General features: G+C 35.4%; 1 protein-coding gene across 2 annotated transcripts in view; it reads left to right on the top strand.

Annotated features, from left to right (window-relative positions):
* Positions 1 to 23,778, top strand: part of ARHGAP15 (Rho GTPase activating protein 15) — a 704,757-nt gene that overhangs the window by 138,206 nt on the left and 542,773 nt on the right. For both annotated transcript variants that reach the window (XM_040228227.1, XM_040228226.1), the window contains exon 6: positions 11,739 to 11,828. In XM_040228227.1, the coding sequence (XP_040084161.1) occupies positions 11,739 to 11,828 (90 nt within the window). The remainder of the gene's footprint in view (positions 1 to 11,738; positions 11,829 to 23,778) is intronic.

Here is a 23,778-nt window from a genome sequence, read left to right on the forward strand (position 1 = left end):
TTAGTATCAATTTTCACATAAATTCTGAAGTATTATAAGCATTTTAGGGGCCATTTCTCCCCTCAAGCCATACAGTTATAAAGCCAGTTGTTCAATATGGAAACTACATGTTGACTGTGTATGTAACTCGGATTTTTTGGCTACTTTTGTTTTTCACTTTACACTGTACTAGTATTTCTAATCAGAGGCAAACACTGGCAAATTTTACTTCTAATGACAGAAAACTTTTCCAAGGCATTTAATAAACTATTAATGTGTTTAGACCAGTCATTCAGCCATAACCTTGAAAGCAAAAAAAGAATAATATGAAAGCTTTCATTAAAATAATTTGTTTACTTTTTCTTAATATTGTTTACTTCCAATGTAGATAATGAGCATAAGCATTAATTAAATAATGCAATATATTTAATGTTCATTCACTATAGCGTGACTTTAATAACAAAGTGGACTTATTTATGGGAGTAAAATGATGTGATTTAGCAAAAAGATGAAAACAGTTTTAATCAGAAAGCTATTCATGAATTATTGAGTATTCTGTACAAAATGAATATGGAATTATTTTATCTTTGTAAAGTGAGTGTTAAGCCCTTATTCGGATCCCTGCTCAAAAAAATCATAAAAACAGAGGTGCATACAATAGATCTACCAACCTTAGCATAACAAAGCCATTTAAAATCTGTGATTAATGTCTTAATTCTTGTAATAATAGCGCTCTGGCAAAGTCAGCGTGGTTCATGTTGGGGGCAGATTATTAGTACAGCCATTGATTGCACTATCATATGGTCTCATCATACATTTAAAAATTAAATGAAAAAAAACAGTCCAAAATCTGGAGGATGACAGGTGGGTATCAAAGAAAGAAAAGAAAAAGAAAAATGAATTCTAGTATCTGATTAATACAAACTCTGTAAGGAAAAAATGAAATCAAGTGATCGATATTACTATAAATGAGGCCATGTTCTCTGGTTATAATTTTCTCAAGATTTGGCCATTAACCACAATAAATTCTGTATCTTACATAATTTTTAATAACCACAAAAATCTATGAAATTGATAGGATGCTTTATAAATGGATAATAGCTTACTGTCCAATAAACCTCACCTTAGGCTCTTTCAGAAAACTATTTTAATTATGAAGCTTGACTCTGTGGTTTATCATTTTGGTCAATGTAATACATGTGATTTAGAGCTTACATTTCTCTAAGATGAAGTGGACTTACTCTACAGTGCATTTTAAAATTTACTGAATGTATGTATTTATTCTTCCTTTAAAATTCACTCCTAAATTGAAATGCTCTGGGAAGCAGTATACCATATTAGGTAGAAATAGGAGCCTCTAAGTCAGACCACCTGGGTTAGGAATCCCAGATTCACATTTTATTTGTTGCTAAAATCTTTGATGTTTCTACTGCAGTTTGGGGTTAATAAGAGTACCTACTTCCTAGAGCTATTGTGAGATTGTGTGAGAAAATCAATGTAGCATGCCTAGCACAAAGCAAAGATAATACATATATTTATTATTATTGTCATTATTATTATTACATACAGCAATAGAGCATAGTGGTTAAGAGAACAGACTTTGGAACCAGAACTAGATTCAAACCCAAAAACTGCCACTTAATAACTATACATTAAAATCCTTGTCTTAATCTTCTTAACAATAACATAAAGATATTTCAGGTAAAAAAAAAAAAAACACTACTCACTGTCCAAATACAATTCAGAATTTCTTCAGAACTTCATTTCTTATTCATCAGTCAGTCAGTTCAATCGCTCAGTCGTGTCCTACTCTTTGTGACCCCATTTACTGCAGCACTCCAGGCCTCCCTGTCCATCACCAACTCCCAGAGTTTACTCAAACTCATGTCTATTGAGTCGGTGATGCCATCTCATCCTCTGTTGCCCCCTTCTCCTCCTGCCTTCAGTCTTTCCCAGCATCAGGGTCTTTTTCAATGAGTCAGTTCTTCGCATCAGGTGGCCAAAGTATAGGAGTTTCAGCTTCAGCATCAGTCCTTCCCAGTGAATATTCAGGACTGGTCTCCTTTAGGATGGAGTGGTTAGATCTCCTTGCAGTCCAAGTGACTATCAAGAGCCTTCTCCAAGACCACAGTTCAAAAGCATCAATTCTTCAGTTCTCAGCTTTCTTTATAGTCCAACTCTCACATCCATATATGACTACTGGAAAAACCATAGCTTTGACTAGACGGACCTTTGTTGGCAAAGTAATGTCTCTGCTTCTGAATATGCTATCTAGGTTGGTCATAACTTTTCTTCCAAGGAGCAAGTGTCTTTTAATTTCATTGCTGTAGTCACCATCTGCAGTTATTTTGGTGTGAGTGATTTTGGTATGAGTGATTCTTATTCATACCATAGGCCAAAACAAATATTCCTGGTCAGTTTTCTGCTGCAGGGTGCTTGTGCCATCTCTCGGTTCTGTCATCCCCTAGTGGTTGTTGAAGGAAGGTTAAGATAGCATAGGCAAGTCTGCAAGCTGTGTTAAAGCTGTAAGCTCAGAAGCCTCTCACATCTTTCTCATTCACATTCCAGTGATGAGAATGAGTAATGTGGCCACAGGTTGGTGTAAAGGAGGGTAGATAAAATGCAGCCTCTGGATGTTTGAGCTACTTCCCAGAGGAAAGTCTAGACTCTTGAAGAGGGAGCACTGCACACATTTTAGTGGAGAGCTACCTTTCCCTGTCATAGGAAAGAAATACCGATTGTCTCAATCCTGATTCTCTAGAAAACAAAGCCAAAAATAAGTACCCGTGCTTCTATTTGGGAGGCACGAGCCCAGGACACAGAGAGTAAAGTAAAAAGGAAGTGAGGCAGGAGATGATGGGAAAGGGTAAAGAGGATGTGTTATCATTCTGGCTACCACTCTACACAGAGCCTCAAAGAGACCCTGGAGAGGGCTACTGGGAAGGTGCACCACAATTTTCAGAGAAGCTACAAATAAACTGGAGAGAGCATGAAGCAATCTGTAGGAGGAAAGGATGGGGTAGGAGAAGGAATTATCAGCCAGGTTTCTTCCCATTTCTTGCTTCAATTCAAGTCAGTTCAGTCGCTCAGTCATGTCCAGCTCTTTGCGACCCCATGAATTGCAGCACACCAGGCCTCTCTGTCCATCACCAACTCCCGGAGTTCACTCAGACTCATGTCCATCAAGTCAGTGATGCCATCCAGCCATCTCATCCTCTGTCGTCCCCTTCTCCTCCTGCCCCCAATCCCTCCTAGCATCAGAGTCTTTTCTCTTCGCATGAGGTGGCCAAAGTACTGGAGTATCACCCAGTCTCCACTCCCTGTGTTGTATATATCCTGGACACACCCTTATGACTACTCAGAAAGTCAGAGCCTATCCCCTGTAAAGCAGCATTTCATCGAAATCTAGAGGCGGTAGGGAGCTAAATGTCTATCTGCACCTTAGCAACCAAGAGGGCCTTGTATTCCAAGAAGGTGTCTAGACTTCCACAGGAAGTGGGACCATATGGACCCAAGCAGGACTGGCCATCTACAGGGACAGCTGAGGCCAACCAAGTGAATGAGAGTCTAAGGAGGAAATCTGAGGGGCTGCTGGAGGCATCAAGAATATGCCCAAACTACTCACATTGCAGCAATAAATAGTTTTTATGTAATATAAATGTAAGGCAATATAAGCATGCAACAAACATGGAAGCTTTTATATTTATTCTTGCAAGGTTTTGATTCAGGATAAATACAATAAGTTCTTCTTGAAAGGAGAGAATACTTTCTCCTCAACAAACAAAGTAAACAAATGTATAACATTCTAGTGCTCCAGATCACTAACAAGGCTTTGCTTTTCTCAAAATCTGGTTTGATTTGGTCTTGTACTGAAGAAATTTCACTGGAGAAACAATTTCAGCTATTATTAACACCATTTATATTCATATACATAAAACTCACATCTTACAATCAAAGTATCCACTTCTATGTTGACAGCAGCCATACTTTAGACATTAATAAGATCAGGTATCCATTCAGCACTCTTTCCTAAATCATTTTGCCAAAATGAGAATTTATAAGTGAGTTTTATCCTCCTGCATGATTGATTTTCCAGAAACAAAACCAGTTATGTGATAGAACTTAATTCCTTTAAACAGATTTGGTGTTTCATGTTTCAAACTGATAAGGACAATCTGAGTCTATATTCTGGAACAGCAATTAATCCAAAATAAAAAATGGTAGCTAATAACCTGTTTCATAAAATCTGAGCCTTGTCTTTTTTTCAACCACGTCTAGTAATAAGGGTATGAGAATGAGTGGCCCAATGATTTGTTGCCCACACACGTGCCCAGTCTTCATCATGGAAAATGCCATCAAGCAAAAGAGCATCTGGCCTTTGATATTTCTTTAATATACATTAAAAGCCCTCAAATATCTCAAAGAAAAATGGGAACTTAATCCCAAGTGTTTAAGCTAAGTCAGGGAAAAATATATTATGGAGAGAATATGCTGTCCACTATTATTGGTAAATGGTAAAGATGGACTAAGAAATAATAAAAATCAGAAGTGGACAAGACCTAAGGTCAATTTTTAATAACTTTGCCTTTTCCAGCAAAGAGCTTTTTTATGTTTTATTGTCTAGAAGAAGTAACTTTTAAATACTTCTATTTAAATATTTTAAAAATCAGTCATTTATATTTTAAGTTTACCCAGAATAAATTTATGTACACTTTTAGACTTAAATTTATATTTAGTCAATTTTTAAAAGTACGTTTTTATAATGATGTACAATGTGATACATTGGCATCATGTAGTTTAGCAGACTTTTTCATGTGTTTTATAGCTGTAGAATCAGAAATGTTTTCTATTAAAGGATTCTTTAATTTCAGACTTCTTGAATAAAATCTTGATTGTCTTCCAAATAAATTCTGCAACTTTTTTGAACAACTTATTCCAATATTTAACAATGCTGATAATTTCCCCCTCTAATAAAGCCTAGTCCCTAAAGTTGTTCTCCAAGCCTAGGTCTTTTCGCTTTAAATTTGTAAAAATGAATGATTGATTAGGATCATTCTTATATAGCCCTTCATTTACTTAGTTTTCTTTTCTTGAGGTGAATATTTTTATTTACTAGACTTTTACCAAAATCTCTTTAGCTTTTTCTGGCATACTTTAAAATTTAGCCCAAATCTCTATCATTTCCTTCAATTTTGCTATAATATTAGCTCCTATTAAAGGTCAGTATAAATGAGACGACTGTATTTTTATGTCAAGTATTTCTCATTTTATAAACTAAAATTCTGAGGTGTATTTTTAATTTTATCTATTAATATATTGGAATGAATCTGGAAATTTTCTGTTACAGGTTTCCAGTTTGTAAATTGATTGAGCAGTCAACAGGTTTCTGTTTAGGGCTTATTTGGGGCCATTTTGCTAGATTTTAGGAAAATAAAGATTTATAAGACAAATCCAACTTGTTTTGGAACTGGAGGAAAGAGACAAGTCAGAAAGTAGTTGTAATATGTGGATATGTCCAAAAAAGTGTGTTTCAGAGTAGGGAAAATGGTGAGGAGTGAGTGACTGTGCCTACAGAGGTGGAGAGCCTCATGTAGGTTATTTTGGAGTTACGTCATGAAACGGAGCAAGATTATGGCAGATGGCAGGCAAGGAAAGTAGTTGAAGAGAGAAATAAATGTGTTCCAGATGAAAAGGGGTGCATGTACACTCAGATCCCCATATAGAGAGTCGTGAAAGCATGATGCATTTTGGAAACTGCCTAGACTTCAGCATTGCTGGCATATAGAAGAAAGACGGATGAATGGAATTGAGAAGGTGGTTGGAGGATAATGAAAAGAAGCATATATACTCTGCTACGGTCCTCATGCAAAGAGTTGACTCATTGGAAAAGACTCTGATGCTGGGAGGGATTGGAGGCTGGAGGAGAAGGGGACGACAGAGGATGAGATGGCTGGATGGCATCACTGACTTGATGGACGTGAGTCTGAGTGAACTCCGGGAGTTGGTGATGGACAGGGAGGCTTGGCGTGCTGCGATTCATGGGGTCACAAAGAGTCGGACATGATTGAGCGACTGAACTGAACTGAACTGAAGGTATTTGTACATTATTCTGTAGATAATAAATTTTCTAGAAGAAATACTTTTGATATTTATATCTTACGAAAAAAAAATTCAAAACACAGAGAATGAATTGAAATGGTTTTTCCTGCAATCAGAAGAAACAGCATGGAGAGGAATTCAGATGGGAGAAAATAAGAACTCAAACGAGACTGCGACCTGGTTCTGGAATTTGTGGCTGTTGATGTAAAGTACAGAATTAAGAAAATAAGGAGAGGAAAGGAGGTAAAGAAATGATTAGGCAAGATGAGCAATTGAGAAAGGGGGGCAACTCTGAGAAGACAGTGATTTCACAGAGTTGTCTGCGCTACATCCTAATGATAGAAAATAGAGTTCTGGGGACAAGAAACCACCGGGAAATTAGCATATTTATAAGTGATGGATCAGATCAGAGGCAAGAGCAAAACCCGAAGGATGCTTGTAAGCTAGAGCCATAAACCAGGGATTACTAACGTTTGAGAAATGGGTTTCCCTGGTGTCTCAGTTGGTAAAGAGTCCACCTGCAATACAGGAAACCAACGGCACTGTGAAGACCCAAGTTCAGTGCCTGGGTCGGGAAGGTCCCCTGGAGAAGGACATGACAGCCCACTCCAGTGTTCTTGCCTGGGAAACCCGATGGGCAGGGCAGCCTGGCAGGTTACCTTCACTGGCGTCCCAAGAGTCAGACATGACTTAAAAACTAAACCGCCACCACCGCCAAGAAGCAGGATGAGGAAGTGAAGTCAGTGAAAAAAACAAGCAAACAAACAAACAAAAAACCAGAGAAGGCAACATATAAAAAGTGAAGAATTTGGAGACAAAATGTCTTAGCTTGAGAGACAAAGAGTTTTAAGGAGAAGGGCCAGCAGCATTTCATATTACAGAGTTCACCTGGAATGTTTAGAGGTGAGAAAGCATCAGACTGTTTCTGTTGACCTTAATGGTTAAGATATTGTGAAGAGGATGGAACAAGAACAAACAGAGAACGTAACTACAGGAAACTGAAGAATCCTGGTCATCATAGAAGGAAATGGGTGAGATTGAGAAACTGTGAAGTTGTGGCTTAGTGCTTGCTTTTTTCTGTGTTTTTGTTTTTTTTAAGCAAAAGTGACCTCAGTGTGATTATAGGCTAAAGGATATAATCTACTTGAGAGAAACTAAGGGATGTGATTGGATGGAAATAAAACCTGCAGAGGAAAACCCTTGGGATGAAGACTGAGCGTCTCTCCCCCTGAGGAAAAGCAGGACGTGCCTTATGAATTGTTCGTGCACTGTACGGCACTGGCAGCCCAGGTGCTTTTGGTGCTCACAGAGTCACTGTCCTGCTCAGACATGGGAGTGCATTAGACATGGGGACAAAAGTCATAGACCCAGGCCGAGAAGTCTGGAATCCAGAAATGAAAGTGGGAAATGAGGAAACAAGGAAGAAACAGAATGTGTTAATTCTTATTTTTGGACCTAAAAAGGATGTTAGGTGAGCTAGTAGGAGAAAAGGATAGGTATGGAAGGGAAGCGGTGTTCAAGGACTTGGGATTCCGAGTCAGATAAAAACGAATCCATATCTCAGCTGAGACCCTTATTAAGTGTATGAGCTAATGCAATAAAGTTAACCACTCTCTGCCTGAGTTTCTTCACAGGTCAATTAAAGGCCATGGCGTTAACTTCACAAGATTGTTGTAAGGAAATAAAGAAGTTGATATAAAACTTTCAGAGGGAAGACATATAGAATATATTCTGTTTGTTCATTTTGATTACACAGACTAACTACGAAAGTGGGGAGAATGGTGAATGTTCTAGCACAAGAGCTCTATGACCTCTGTGAATTATGAGTAAGCCATTCGGTGGGATAACTTGAAAAAAGTAAAGCTTAAGGAGAGAGGTGCCATTCAAAAAATAGGAACTGACTAGGAACACATAAAAATTCTGCAAAGCATTCATAACATTAGTCTTGGCAATGATTTCCGGGGTATGTTAAATGTCCTTATCACAGTGATAGTGATGAAAGTGTCAAAGAGTCAAAAGCCCAGCTTAAGTAGATGGCCATTATTTGCAATGTTACTATATATATTGAGTAGTCAAATCATTTCTATAAATTTGAGGAATATGAAGGGGATTGTAGAAGAAAATGTGGATGAGAGACTGGAGTGAATCATCAAATGATGGAGAGAGAGGGGCAGGTTGAATTGCCTGCTGAATCAGGACACAGATATGGACATAAAAGGAAGTGAAATCCAGAGCATGACACTGGGAGAACACACAAAGCTCTGCAGGTTTCAGTAACCTCAAAACCAAGCATGACAGGGTGGGAGTAAGAATGACTCAGAAAGCCGGATTTGCTAAGCAAAAGGCAGAATGAAGATTATTAACCAGGGAGAAAAGGTGACGCAGTGAGCTCATGAAGAACATAAGATATGGGTCAAAGTCATATGAGTGAGCACTAGGAGGTGACTAAGAGTAATGGACAGAGCAAGCAAAGCAAAGACTCACAAAACAAAGACTGCTTAACCAGTAAACCAAATATAAGCCCTAACTGGAATAAAATTAGAAATTTTAAAATGCCCAAACCTTCCTTCCAAAGCACAAACCCTAATTGCACTTTGGTACTGGAGAAGGCAATGGCACCCCACTCCAGTACTCTTGCCTGGAAAATCCCATGGACGGAGGAGCCTGGTAGGCTGCAGTCCATGGGGTCCACAAGGAGTAGGACACGGCTTCACTTTCACTTTCACTTTTCACTTTCATGCATTGGAGAAGGCAATGGCAACCCACTCCAGTGTTCTTGCCTGGAGAATCCCAGGGATGGGGGAGCCTGGTGGGCTGCCGTCTCTGGGGTCGCACAGAGTCGGACACGACTGAAGCGACTTAGCAGCAGCAGCAGCATTTTCATTTATGAATTCAGTAAATATTCAATGAACAACAGTTAGTTACCAGACATGGTTCCATATATTGGAAAAATAGTGGAGGAAAAGGCAAGCAAGTTCCCAGCTCAGGAAATTAAATTCTAGTGGGAGAAAAACAGACAGCATAAAACTGTATATTAATTCAACTAGGAAGAGATCTATGGTGAAATTAAAATAAGTAGGTAGAGAGTAATCAGTAATATTGGAATGCCACTATTTTATGTAAGACAGTCAGAGAAAAGACTTCTGTCAAGGTGACATTTAGCTAGGATCTGATGGAGAAGGAGTCAGCCATGTGAAGATTGGGAGGTATTCCAGGTAAACAGGTGGTGTAAAAGCCCAGTGGGAAGATCAAGTTTAACAGAGAAAGACAGAAACAAGATCAATATGTCTGTACTAGTCTAGTGAGAAAAGCCTCTTTTCCCTAAGTGTTTCATGTTTTAACATGAATATGATCACACTGTATATTCAATTTTCAAGGACAACACGGTAGTTAAAAACAGACTCTGAAGGGGCGCTGCTAACATTCAAATACTGGCTCCTTCTTTCCTACGTGTGTTACCTTGGGAAAGCTTACCAAACCATTCTGACACATTTGCTTACCTGTAATATGATAATAATAATAGTACTTACTTCATACAGGTGCAGTAAGAATTAATAGCCATAAAACACATAGAGAAATGTTTGGCCCATAAAAAGTGCTTCTTATGTAAAATCTGTTCTTTTCATTTTTTTTTCCTGATTGCATTATGTGGGAAAGATAGTCTTTTTTCTTACATATGCTTATTGATGATTATTTCTATTGGTTCTGAGTGTCCCATAATTCAAGTAACTGTAGAAACAGGTTTCTCTTAATTTCTCTATGTCATAAATCACAAAACATCATTATCATGCTTTAAGATTTTCCACAGCAGTGATCACCTGGGTTGTGGAGTATGGGAAAATAGTAAAAGTATTTCACTATCTGAAGCATTCATTAGAGCCATGCTCATCTTGATTAGTTTCCCATGGAATTACCTCCAAGTAACAAAAGAAAGATACGCTGTCAACTGATGCTTTGTCAACTGAATTTATCCTGAAGGAAAGTTGTGCTTGGCCTGTACAATGTTTCCAAAAAAATTTTATTGAGTTGCCAAAAATCAAGAAAATCTCAAATTTTACTATTAAAAACTACTTATTTCTGGCTTCTTCTGAAAAATATTTACTGTAAACTGATAGAACATAGTGGGTAAGAGGCAAAAATTGTGAATAGATTTCTTATAACTTTTTTTTTTTTACTATTTTTCCATAATTTTATGCTTTAACCTTAAATTCATACTGTTAAAAATTATATAAAAATATTATAAGCTTTGTATACTAAAAACTTAGAGTATTCTATTGAAAATGGCTTGAGAAAATAGAACTTAATCTCTAGGAAAACCTGGAGTTCCAGCTCAGAACATATAAAAAAGTTGGAATCTTTGAAATGTGGCTTTAAATAACTTTCTTTAAAAACAGTAAAGAAATTTTCCAGACAGGTAAGTTTTTATTTTAATGTTCAGAGTTATGCAGATTTAATGTTATGTACATATGATGCACTTGAACTAAATGAAAATATGAAGAGACAAATATAGAGGACATTCCCATTAATTGATTATTATAAATTACTTAAGTAAAAACAGCATTTAAGTAACACCCACATTGTCCTGTATAAAAGGAAGCACATGTCATAACCTATTTGATCTAAATTAAAGTGACTAAATACAAATATATAAATATATATTACACTTATGTATATAGTCTTAAAAGCCAGAAAAGTGAATTCTTAAAAGCCATACAATTGATCTTTTAAATTTATTATTTTTTCCTTTTTTTCAGCTTTCTTGAGATATAATTGACAAATAATATTGTGTAAATTTAAGGTGTATTGTATGGTGGTTTGATATACATGTACATTATGAAATTATTGGCACACTAAGATTAGCTACTAAAAATATTCATCACTTCACATAGTTAACTTTCTATGTGTGTGTATGTGTGGTTATAAATTTTAAGATCTACTCACTCAGTAATTTATAGTCACCATGCTGTATATTTGATCCCCAGAACTTATTCATCTTATAACTGAAAATTTGTACCCTTTAGCAAATTTATTCTCATTACCCCAGTGCATGGTAACCACCCTGTTTCTATGAGTTAGACTTTCAGACTCTGCATATATCTGAGATCAAGAAGAATTTGTCTTACCTTACCTGACTTACATATATATATATATGCATATATTTATATATTATATATGGGCTTCCCTGGTGGCTCAGTGGTAATGAATCCACCTGCCAAACATGAGTTTGATCTCTGGGTGGGGAAGGTCCCCTGGAGAAGGAAATGGCAACCCACTCCAGGATTCTTGCCTGGGAAATCACATGGGTAGAGGAGCCTGGTAGGCTGCAGTCCTCAGGATCACAAAAGAGTCGGATATGACTTAGCCACTAAACAACAAAGCAACAATATTGCATATCTATGGATACACATATACATATATATAAACATTTTCTTTATGCGTTTGTCCATTGATAGACTGACGGACACGTCGTTTCCATGTCTTGGCTATTGTAAATAATGCTGCAGTGAACATGAGTGTGGGAATATCTGTTTGAAACTGGAAAGGAGGAAGGAGAAAGCCTTTATGCATTGATATATAGCTATTAAATCAATAACTTATTTTTTCTGACATGCATCACCAGTGTTGTGTGCTTTTTCTTCTTATTGCATTTTTGTTTACAGAAAACTGGGAACAAACCAGAAAGTGTGGATTTGTATGGGGCTCATATTGAGTGGGCCAAGGAAAAATCAAGCAGAAAGAATGTCTTTCAGGTAAGAAGGTTACATACATTCAAACTGTTCCTATTCTTTCTAAATCTTAGCTCTCTTGGGTAATCAAAACAAGACTACCTTGTTAAGATGTTTTCATGAGCTTAAACTAGTTGTGCGGAGGTCATTGTGAAAAACTGGCTTCTCTTCCTGTCAAATTTTGGTTGGTTGTTGTTTTTCCCTGGTGACTGGTTGCTATCTAAACACAAAATGTTTATTGTGTGTTTATATATTAATTATATACCCAAAAGTCATTGACTTTTACAGTGTATTTGATAGCTGTTTGGGATTCAAACCTAGAATGCTTGGCTTACATAGATTTAGTGTAGGATTTTCAGATATAAACAAACTAAGATTCACTAATTATGATAAACTTTTTGCATTCACTGCCATTCCTGCCTTCCAGTCATAAATTATATTTACCAGTGTAACTTGGGGGATGGACAGAGCTGAACAGTTATAGAAATTAGTGTTTTCATATTATATAATTAATTTTTTTGAAAAAATAACTGATTGATAATTTCAATCATGCTGCTTTGAAATGGAAAGAACCAGATGAAATCCTTCAAAGAAAGGAAATGGGAAAACAATATTTCATGTATGATTCTACTAAAATCCCTTTGGCAATTAATAGCTTCAGATTATAGAAGTTGATATTTTTTCTATATTTATATGACATTTAATTTATTTTTAGATATCCAAAGTAACCCAGAACTTTATAGGTTTGTTTTAGAATTTATATCATTTAGTAGGAACTAGATCATTATAACTATTGTATTAAATGTATTCTGAGACCATTTTAGCCCTTAAAGAAATATCAACTCTATTCTTAAATGCATCACTAAAATTAATGGATAGGGTCTTATAGAAGAATAGATAGGTGACATTTCTTATCTGATCTCTCATTGGGAAGAAGAAGCTGATTTTCAGTTTGTTTTTGCATTTTTCAGATGCTTAATCAGGTCTAGCCAAATAATTTGGACTCATAGTAATTAAAAAAAACAAAAAAGCGCTTTCAACATATTATGGAATAACTTATTTTTCCTGATTATAGTTGAATTCTGTTTAGATGTTCATTTTTATAGGGTAGAGTTTTTGCTTTTGTTTTAACCCAAAGAGGAAGAAGTAAAAAAGGAAGGAAAGAAGAAAAAAAATAAAGGAATAAAGTATAGAAAACTAAATATATTTGCCAAGAAATCAAGGGACTAAAACCAAAAGTGATTAGAAGGTGAATTTACAGAATCAAGAAGCAAAATTAAATTGTGCTTTAAAGTGAGGAATTGTAGATCAGTGGTATATTCTGTCTCCTAATTTCTTGTTTTTTTAGTTCTGCTATAAATAAGAAAATTTGGTGTTATAATAGCCTCTATGACAACATGGATAATTAGTATGGCTAGTTCTGAACTGGATAAGGTGAATTAAGGGGTTTAGTTTTATTATGTGTTGTTAGTTTAGCATCCTAATTACCAGTGTTGTAAAATAAAGATGTTAAAATTTGATATTGATATAATTCCTGGATAATAGAAACAAACCCTCAGAGTTGAATTAAGGAAGACTTTTTCAGTTTCTTCTGTTAACCTTATAGTTACATTAGATCACAAATGAAGATGAAACTCAAATATGAATGATGTGTACAGGCTGTGAATATAGAAGAAAAATATTCAAGTATAATTTTACATAGCTATGAATGTAATATGTATAGATATTTATTTAAAACACCTATATTGATAATATGCATCATCCTAACCTTTTCTGAGTGTGACTAGCTACCTCTGTTATGATATTTTACTCATTTTTCATATTTCTGAATGTAGATATTTCCAAAAATATTAAAACTATTCTCATTTTATTAGCTTTTCAGAGGTGAAAATCTTACCAGCTAGTTTTGTTTGTAAGGTACCTGAGTAGCTCATGGGACTTCAGTTTTCTTACATCTAGGTTACCAGTTTTTGTCTTGTACCCTTTAGTTTAGAAAAACAAGAAGTGATGATAAGGATGTTGTGAATAATAAAACTAAAGAAAGATTAAGACTTCATTTCCTGCTTCATTCTTTTCAGGGTGAATCATGTGGTTTTCTTGTCATGCTGAAATCTTTTCATCACCTAAACACATAAGCTTAGGTAAAATTTACTAATTCCTATCCATAGTGGCAACCCATGAAAGTAAGTCTTTTGAGAGGAACAATATAAATAGCTTTTATAGTTGTTAATGAAAAAACATCAGAAAGGATTTGCCAGAGAGCTAAATCTAGATGACTTGCATCAATATTTGATTAGGTACATTAGCTGGTATAACTCTCAAATGATCAGAATAAACATGATTATAGCTCAAAAACATGGTACTAAGGTATTGTTGTGTATGTGAGTGTGTGTGTACAAGGGTTTCATTACCTACAGAATAATGAAGCATTTCTTCCTGACTGAAAAAGCTTTAGCTGACCATCACAGCTGTAGCTGATGTGCTACATCAGAAATAGCTTTAGAATTCCAAGTTTGAATTAGGCATGGTGTTCAATCTCAGTCTATGAATTATAGATTACAGATATCTAATGACTATTGAGATTTTTGGTTCAAGAAAAATCAAAGAAGAGCAAAATTAGAAATAATTTAAAATTTGAAATCTGTCGTGAAAAAGTTGATGGATTAGCAATTATACGCCACATAATTATGATGTCTCTAGAGAAGATGAACTTAAAATGAAGAGGAAAGCAAACAAAAAATCACAAGCCTAAGATATGCTTGAAAGACTCAAAAGCAAACATTTGTGACACAAAGAATGGAAGGATTTCATCCATTTCCTTCGTATATGTCATTTGGACATTTGAGTTGTTCATTTCCTTCTTTGTATTAAAAGTCAGATTTTTTTCATAGTCTTATTAAAAACTCTTGATATAGATTCATTCTTATTTGATTGGTACATGATAGTATAACTGTGACAGCATTAATTAATTAGATTTTTTATTCAGCTACTCTTAGTAAATCAGAATGATGCTCACTGCCTGAGTTCAAAAACATTAGCCTATTTTATAATAGAACAGTTTTTCCTAATTGACCTTAATAATAAATAACATATTTTTTTAATTATTAACTTCTATTATAAAGCATACCTAGACAAATCATAATGTATTTTAAAAGTATAATTGCATATAGATGTATGCATATATGATGTATATGTCAATGTGTAAATCCACATATAATAGCTTGACATTAGGAAATAGAGTGATTCTTCCCATACACTTGTTCTTCCCACACATTAACACTGAAAGATGTATTGCATCTATTAGAAAAAAAAAAAAAAAGGTCATACATATTCTAAACTAAAGTAGTAAATGTTCATTGCTGCTAACTTTTGTTCAATTCTTCGTTTAGCATAATTGTCAAGGACTGTAGCAAGTCTGATGTAGCTTGAGAAAGCATTTAGCAACTGAATGATTTGAAATGAACTGTGGTACAAGTTTTCTTAGTTAAGTTAAGAGCAACACTAGGTCTTCATCAGGGAAAGAATGAATAAAAAGATTTATGTTCAAATCACATGTTTTAAACATTCCTGCTAAGTGCTAGTTTGCTCTTTGGTATTTAGCCTGAAATTTAAAGCACTGAGGATTAAAAGGATTACAACATAATCTTAAATAATCCTAAATGTCATTTACAGAGAGGGAGTTGTAATAACTAAATAAAACCATGTGAAAGGATGGCAGTGTTGTCAGGCAGCATCTGTAACATGAGTGGTGCTTCTTCACCTTCTTCTCTTTCCTCACGGGTACATCAAGCATTTACAAAGCTTTTTCACAGGACATTCAGTTGAGAAAATGGTTGCAAAACAATTTATAACAATAAGTAATTTTTAAACTTCTGATATCTTCTTGTTTCAAAGTAGAAGGAAAATTTTCACTCAGACTTCCTTCCTTCTTTTGAACATAAAACTCTCTGAGCTAAAGGTTTTTAAAAGTCTGGGGCAAAGGAGTTCACGATATGGCTCTCAAATAAATAGATAATACGCCTCTAAAACATTCCCAACCTCTAAAGACCTGCCCCCTTGTTAAATATATGATGGTCCCAAGCACTGTAATTAATCCCATGCCTTTTAATTCAGTACTAGAATATTCTTTAATACTGTCATGTAAATTAATTTTGCCTCCCCAAAGAATATACAAAGGTAGAGACTATATCCTATACTGCTTTTCTAAACCATAAGACTGGATATACCTTTTAACCAATGCTATGGTTACTATTAAGGCTAAAATTGAATTTTTAATAAAAACACAAAATCCGCTGTCATAATTTTTTTTAAGAAATTGTGTACACTATTATAGGCTCTGTACTCCAAGATCATTTCTGAGTATCAACTCCAGTCACTTTTTAAAATGAGGGTAAAGAATAGGAAATATACTGTTTTCTTGGTCCTTTTCATTACAGCAGTAGGTGATTACTCATTTGAAATAATTAAACCTTTTCTTGGAGCTAGAAGTGACTAGGTCTCAGTTTTTCTGAGTTTCCTTTTGAATACAACTAAAAATAAATACACCCATAAACATGCAACAGGCTCATCTACACATTTCATGTTTTAAATAAGATATTTTTACTCTTAAAGAATTATGACCAATTAAAACTTTATCAATTGCCTGCTCTTAAGGCAGAAAAAATTAAATGACTCAAGATGAAAGTCTGTTTCCACCCCTGTCCTCACTACCAGGTTATTACCTCAACAAAAATCATGACCAAATTTCTTGGATCTGAGATTCTTTTTTTAATGTATAAAAATGTCTCAAGGGAGCAGGTTCTGTCCCTAGAAGTAAATCTCGGAATAGATTTATCATTAGTTGTATTTCTTTTGTGACTTTGGATGGAGTCTTCTGGCTATAATGTATATTCAACATATTCATGTAATATTGTCCATGGATATGCTTTACATTTAAACATAATGTGATTGCTCTTCCTGATCTGAATATGTCTTAGCTTAAAATCTTTAAGTACTACTTAAGTTTATTAATGCAAAGATAATTTAATAACATCTTGGAAAATGTCATTTTAAGCCAAAAGGAAAACTACTGGTATTTTGCTTTTATCCATTTCCTTCTGTTAAAACTGATGGTTTAAAATAAATCTGAGCTTTTACCAACTTTCTCTTTCATTTTTCAATGCTTGTAGTTAGACTAAATGCAAAAGGATGATTCTTCACATTCATATATGCATTAGATTTCGAGTAAAGCTGGTTTCACTTTAGAGAATTACTCACAGTATCTTAAAAGGCATGGCATTAAAAATAAACCAGAGTAAGAGCAGCCTTAATGTCTCATACATTTTTTTTTTCCCCTTTCTTGCTCGTCCCCAATCATTTTATCTACCTATTAGATATTCATCCATCATTCAGAAGATGCAGGGGAGAGAACACAGGAGTCTAGGGACGTGTGTTCCAGTTTTGGCGATGCAGTTGTAACTTTAAGTAGAACCCAGGGTAGGATCCCTCCTCCAGCTTACAGCTTGTCACACCAAAGAAATGAGAGATAAACTTTAACTCACCTGCCTCCTGTCTGTGTTAAGGTTAAAATGAAGCAGTCCTGTATTTGAAAGCAACTTCAGAAGATTGATTTTAATATAAATAAGACTTGGTTGTATTCATCATCTAACCACATCATCTCATAGTGCATTGAGAACAGTTCCAGATGTGGATTTGGGAAGAATATGGGTAGGAGAGGCAGGTCTCTATGAAATACAATTCAGGGTCTCTGCTCCACGTGTATTCCTTGTACTGCCTTGTGAACTTAACCAAGAGAAGGTGAAATGTACCGCTGAAAACCTCTTCATTCGTTATCTAAGAATATATGTTCTCAAACTGAAATTATTTTTAGTATCCTAGTCTATAAACAAATATAATAATTTATGTAATATTTAATCAATGCAAGTTATTTAATTAATGTCATATCCCAGTTAACACTTTAAGAAAAGCATTTTGCCTGAAAAGCCTCTACCAAGTTACTAAGAGCATCTTGCGAAAGGGAACTTAGAAACAAGTGCAACTATGCCCCCAAATAAGAGACAATAGTAAATCTTTTTATTCTCCTGATGAGATACCAGGACGTATTTTTTTCCCCTGATTGAAGGGGAAGAGAGAATTATTTTTATGATTTTGACTTCATTTTTACCAGTGGGATTGCACAGAAAAATTTTGATGAATGCAATGAGATAATTTTTCATGATTGGGGACTTGATTTAAGAATATTAGCATATAGGGGTGTATAAATTTCACTGCAAAGGAGTCTGGAGGCAGGAAATAAAGATTGCAAGACCTCAAGGTAAGACTCAAAGAGTAAGTTAACAACCTGACTGATGAAAAGAGAAATAGAAACAAGTCCATGGATGGCAAGTAAATCCCTCAGATGAAAAACACAACTATTTGTTCAGCCCATGTTACTTGGGAACCATTGTCTTTTTTTTTTTTTTTTTCTGATTCATCTTTTTAGAAATAATAAATATGTCTGGGAAAAAACAGGTATAATCTAAAGTATAGAGTTAAAATACTAATAGTGTGAGTGTGTCATCAAAGAAAATAATAGGAAGCTTATGTTGACTGGTTATGCCATGAGGCTTGGTAGTCCAAGATATGGACTCATTTGCACAGCTTCTTTGTTATACTATCAGAGGGTACAATGCTATCACACTTTCTTCATTTGTTTTTAAACTATCATCAAAGTAGAATGCTACTGGTTGAGAGTAACGATCGACAATAGCCACACTAGTAACTTGTAGTCCCAAATTAACCAAGAGAACCAAGATTTTAAGGGTCCAAAATAAAATAAAATTAATCAAAATTTAAAAAAAAAGAAAAGAAAATGTCAGTGTGGCTTCTTATACTTCTAATGTTTTAGCAAAAGGATAGGTGTGTGTTACCTGAAGGGTTGGCTCCATCTGCTCAAAGATAAAGAGTTGTCCATTTGGAATAAATTCTAGAGTTTAGTTTGACACCAAGCTAAATGCAACATGCTGTTCTTCATTTGTTGACATCATGATTTACATCCCCTCGTCTTATGAAACGTGCTCTGTTTCTGGATGTTTTGGTCCAACTGGTGTGTTGGTCACTGAGCCTTACATGGGCTAACAATGCAGTTCCCCATGATCACAGAACCAGAGTGTGGCTAGGTGAGTTACGTGGAATCAAACCTAGGACTTCATGACACCCACCTGAGCAAAAGCCACCACTGCCAATGAGGGATTTCATGGTATCAAAGCAGAATCATCAAGCGTTACTGTTTTTCCACCTGTAATTTTCACCTTGTTAAGTACAAAAGATTACATTGATCCTAGCGAGACAACATTCAAACGAACTGATTCCCTTTTTGTATCTGTTTCAAAGTTTTTATTTTGTATTTTCAAGGAGAGAAGCCATATTTATTTCATGATGAATATGGTGTGTGTGTGGTTTTTTTTTTTTTTAATAGCAAGCAGACTTCTTCCAGAAGGAAGGATTTAATCCCTAAAGTTGGTATATAATAGATGGGGTCAGCAAATGATAGCATATTTTTTAGCTTGTCCATAAGGATGACACAGGGTGAAATAAAATTGAGTACTTTTGGATAGAGTAGGATCACTGGCAGATAAATAGTTGATGTCATTCAATTTTTACAAACAAGATAATGAGGCTGGATCTGAAGGCAAGAGAATATATATTCACAGCATTTATATACTATAAGCCACTGAGCAGGAGAAAAATCTGGGCAGTGGTGAGCAGAACTCTCAAACCTCAGAGCAGTATTCAAAGCAGTATAAGAAAATAACAAAGCAAGCATCCATAAACAAAGGTTTGAAATATACACAAGGACAAAAAATAACCAAGGTTAAAAATGAAAAGAAAATGCCAGTGTTCATACAGAACTGGAGAAGCCACTTATAGAATCTATGCAGTCTCTTAATATATGAGGTAAATATGCTACTAAAAATTTAGTAGAAAACAAATATTCAAAAGCAAAGCTATGAACACTCCAGGATAGTTAAAGATTCTCGGTATTTAAAGAAGAGAGGAGGCTGCTGTTTTATCTTAACAAAACAGGATGTTGAGAGATGACCTAAGTGAAAGGATGAAATCAAATGCCTGATGCCTGGGAGGAATCAGGAAGGAAGCTGTTTAAACTGTTTTCAGATAACAGATCAGTATGCTATGCGGTGATTTGACCAAGGAAGGGGCATTCACTTTTAAGGAAGGTTTAGATGAATTTCTTTTTTAGTAGAAAGCTTGGCCTTCATCCTTGGCCTTCATCCCACCAGTTTGCCTAACATTTTATTTCCAGCACTAGGAGAAATTCTAAGTCTGACTTCCTTGGTGAACATGTGCAAACCAAAAAAATTTACAGTGGGAAAATTAACAAATGGTGCAAACAGCTCAAAAAGGGAAAGAAACACTGACATTGAGGATTCTTTTCCCAAGTAATATAGACCTTGATAATTTGGGGGGATTTTTAAAAACTTGAATTTGAACAATGCTTCATTTTTCTCACACCCATGACCATACAAGTTTCTATTTGAGATCTGTGATAGATTTTAAATCAAATCATGCAAAGGGTGGTTTCCAGTACGCTCTTCTGATGTGTAGGTTGTACTGATGAGGGTGGCAGGAAATTATGTGAAACCCTTCTCTTTTGACAGCTACACTAGAACATTTACAACCACAGATGTTATTTGTCCATCAGAAAAGAAAATATTTGTTTCAAGCCACAGGCATTTTCTACCACGACATCAAATGAAATTCGACAGCAATTTAATGTTTAATGTGTAAGAAAATAAATATTTTGGGGGGCTGTAATTCTAGAAAGAAAATAGATCCCACAAAATATAACTAGTGACATGAAAAAAAAAATGGCTGGCCTGATTGTGAACAAATCTTTTACTAAAGTAAGGATTGTTCTATTATTAACAGAAAATCTTAGATGGAGAGCACATAATGCTGCATTATTCATAAAAGCATTGCTGCCATCTGGTGGCGAGTTGGCGTTTCAACACTAACTTCGCTGATTTGATTTGGCTGGGTGCTCTGGCGAGGCGTTCAGTGGAGGGCTCACATTATGGAATAATTAAAATACAAACCTGAACTACCATGGCCCACACGCCATTCATCTGATGGCAGTCCCTTCTCTGTCCTGTCATGGAATGGAGGGTTCAGGGGAGTCAGTGACATACTTGTGTGATTTTTATCCTGAACATGAAAGTGTATTTTCCATGACTTATGTAAGAAAGTTACTCTTGGCTGTTATTGACTGATGAATTTTATCAACACTCATTTCTGTTAGAAAATAAATATGTAGTCAAATATTAGGAAGATTTATTGAATCTAAATATATACTGTATTGCTTAAATAAGAATGTATGTGAGATACTGTAATCCCTCTTTTGGATCCAAACATGAATTTTTTTTAAGTTACCACTCACTGAGTTTGATTTTGGAAATAACATAATTTACAGCGTCAAAAGAGAGAAATGTGTAGGGCTTCATAAAATTCAACATTTCTTCCCAGTCATTCGATTGTTTTATTGAATAAACCTGATTAATTGTTAATGACTCAGAGAATTATGATGTCATCTTTCTTCATGAATTTACAAATTAAATGACAAATACTCAGCTCATGCTACACTTTTTAAATAAAAAATAATATAGTTAAAATATAATTTAAGAAATTTTGATGGTTCTTGAGCAACAGTGCATTAACACATTCTTAATCAGAAGCAATGAGATTATCTTTGCAACTTCAGGGTATGTTCTAAGTTTCTAATAACTGTAGAATGCCTCATTGTATGCAAAGAGACTCCTGATCAATAAAGTGGATATATATATAGATCACAAGTCTTTGAAGAGTATAGGAAATAATGAGTTAAAATTACCCCAGGAGGAAAGATGAAATTCAATCCTGAATTCTCAGGGATGATAGTTAATACTCAATTTTTACCAGATATTTGCCTACATCTTTAAACCACCTTATAATTTAGTAAAAGTCAGGTAACAAAATGCCATTGCACTAACTTGGGAGAATCATAATATCAAATGCATATTATCCTCTCCAAAAAAATAAAAACGTGTAAATGCCTATTTTTAAAGTAAGACTGTGGAATTTATTTTAAAATTCTTGGTTAAGATTTTCAGTCTGTGAATGCACACTTGATATTACCCTTGATAATACCTACTTTTACCACTTAAAATGTTTTCTTCCTCAAAATATTTAATTTGACTCATGGAAGAACGTTGCTTATTTTCCCTGAGAAGATTGATTACTAAACTCCCTACCCCTCCTCTGTCTCTATTTAGAAATAGTTTGTGAAAAACAACAAAGCTTTACAAAGAAAGTGAAAATGATAATGATTATGCCCTACTCTATTCCATCCATAAGTATAAAATTTCAAGTAAATTATTTTCCTAATTATCTTGGATACAATCTATATTGGTTTCTAATGGTTCCATAATAGAGAAATAGTAGTTACGGTCAGGATGCTCCAGGTTGTAGTCATAAGTTGCTAATGTTTGTTTCAAAAACATTTGCCTTTGACAGCTTTTATAGCTACTTAACACTAAATTCCCATCCAACCAGGAGAACCACTCAATACTGTAATGAATTATATCATCTTAAATCCTTTAGTATATAATTGCTAGATGTTACATTTTATAGCAGGGCATTTGATGGTGTATTTGTTTATGCTAAATTTTATGACAGGGACAGCTGTATCTCAGTAGAGGAATGGTCCATTCCTTTCATAGGAAACTAGGTTGGAATTCTCTTTAAGCAAATAGTTTGGCCATATATGCTCTCTGGTTAAGGCTGGGCTCCCCATCAAAGCAAAATTAGAGATTAGGAACTGAGTTGCAACTAGTTTATTTAGGAGATAATCCCAGAAAGCCGGAATTCAAAACTAGCAAGAGTGAAACAGAGTAGGATGAAAAGGCACTACAAGGGACATTACTGAGTTGGTCAAAGTGGCTAGAATATATGTCAGAATTTTCACCCGAGGATTAACAGGATGGTACATTTGTTCATCAGCTTTCCATCCCTTTGGATTAGGACGGAATAGTATCTTTAAATTGTTTTGACTTTCAGACTGAAGGTGTATATCTGTGTACCAAGAAGACTCTTTCTAGGGTCCTACTCCATATCCTCGAGAATATCTGTGGCAGAAAGGGAAAGATACATGGTACGTGCTTGAGGTAAGATGCAGTCAGGACAAAGGGACTTGAAGCCCTCACAGAACTGCTTACAGCAGCTGCAGCTGGTGTCACAGGTAAAGCCAAGAGGATGTGAGGCAGGACGCAAGAAGTATGTGATGCAATTCCCCTCTTAAGATACTCAAAGTGACTTGGACCTCAAGTTAACCCAGATGGTGGCTGGCCTCAGTCTGTAAACAAGAGCTAATGAGAAAGTTGTTGTAGAATAAGTTACACTCCTCTACCACTGCTGTGTCTGAGGCCATATTTGATGCTCATCATCTACCTCTTCTGCCGCTCATTCTAGATGTGCCTCACCTTGAGACCTGACAGATTTGAGCTCTTAATTTTTTGACATTTCCAGGCTTTGTTTGCTGCAGTGGACAGTTCACTGCTCTCACCAGGCACAGAAGCACCAATATACATCTTAATGAATTCCCTGAGTTCCTGAATCATTTCTCCGACTCCCATTGTACAGAAGCAACTTCACCTTCTCATCATAATAGGGCCAATTATCCTGATGAGTATAGCAGCTATTTTGTGTGCTTGTTGGTCTCCTGTTTGAGTAGCCCTACTTAAACAGCAGTGATTATAGCTTTAAGTTCAGTGATTCCATTACTATTCCTTGCCAAAAACAAACTCATCTCCCATCCCAAGAACAAGAAATTTTCATCTAGCCGAGCCAAGTTGCAAAAGTCAAAAGCATCAGTGCTGCCAATGGGTTTCTACAGGAGCTGCTCCTGCTTCTATCTCTTGATCCTTAGACTCATACATTCTAA

The sequence above is a fragment of the Oryx dammah genome, unplaced genomic scaffold, assembly GCF_014754425.2.
Source record: "Oryx dammah isolate SB20612 unplaced genomic scaffold, SCBI_Odam_1.1 HiC_scaffold_27, whole genome shotgun sequence".
Taxonomy (NCBI): domain Eukaryota; kingdom Metazoa; phylum Chordata; class Mammalia; order Artiodactyla; family Bovidae; genus Oryx; species Oryx dammah.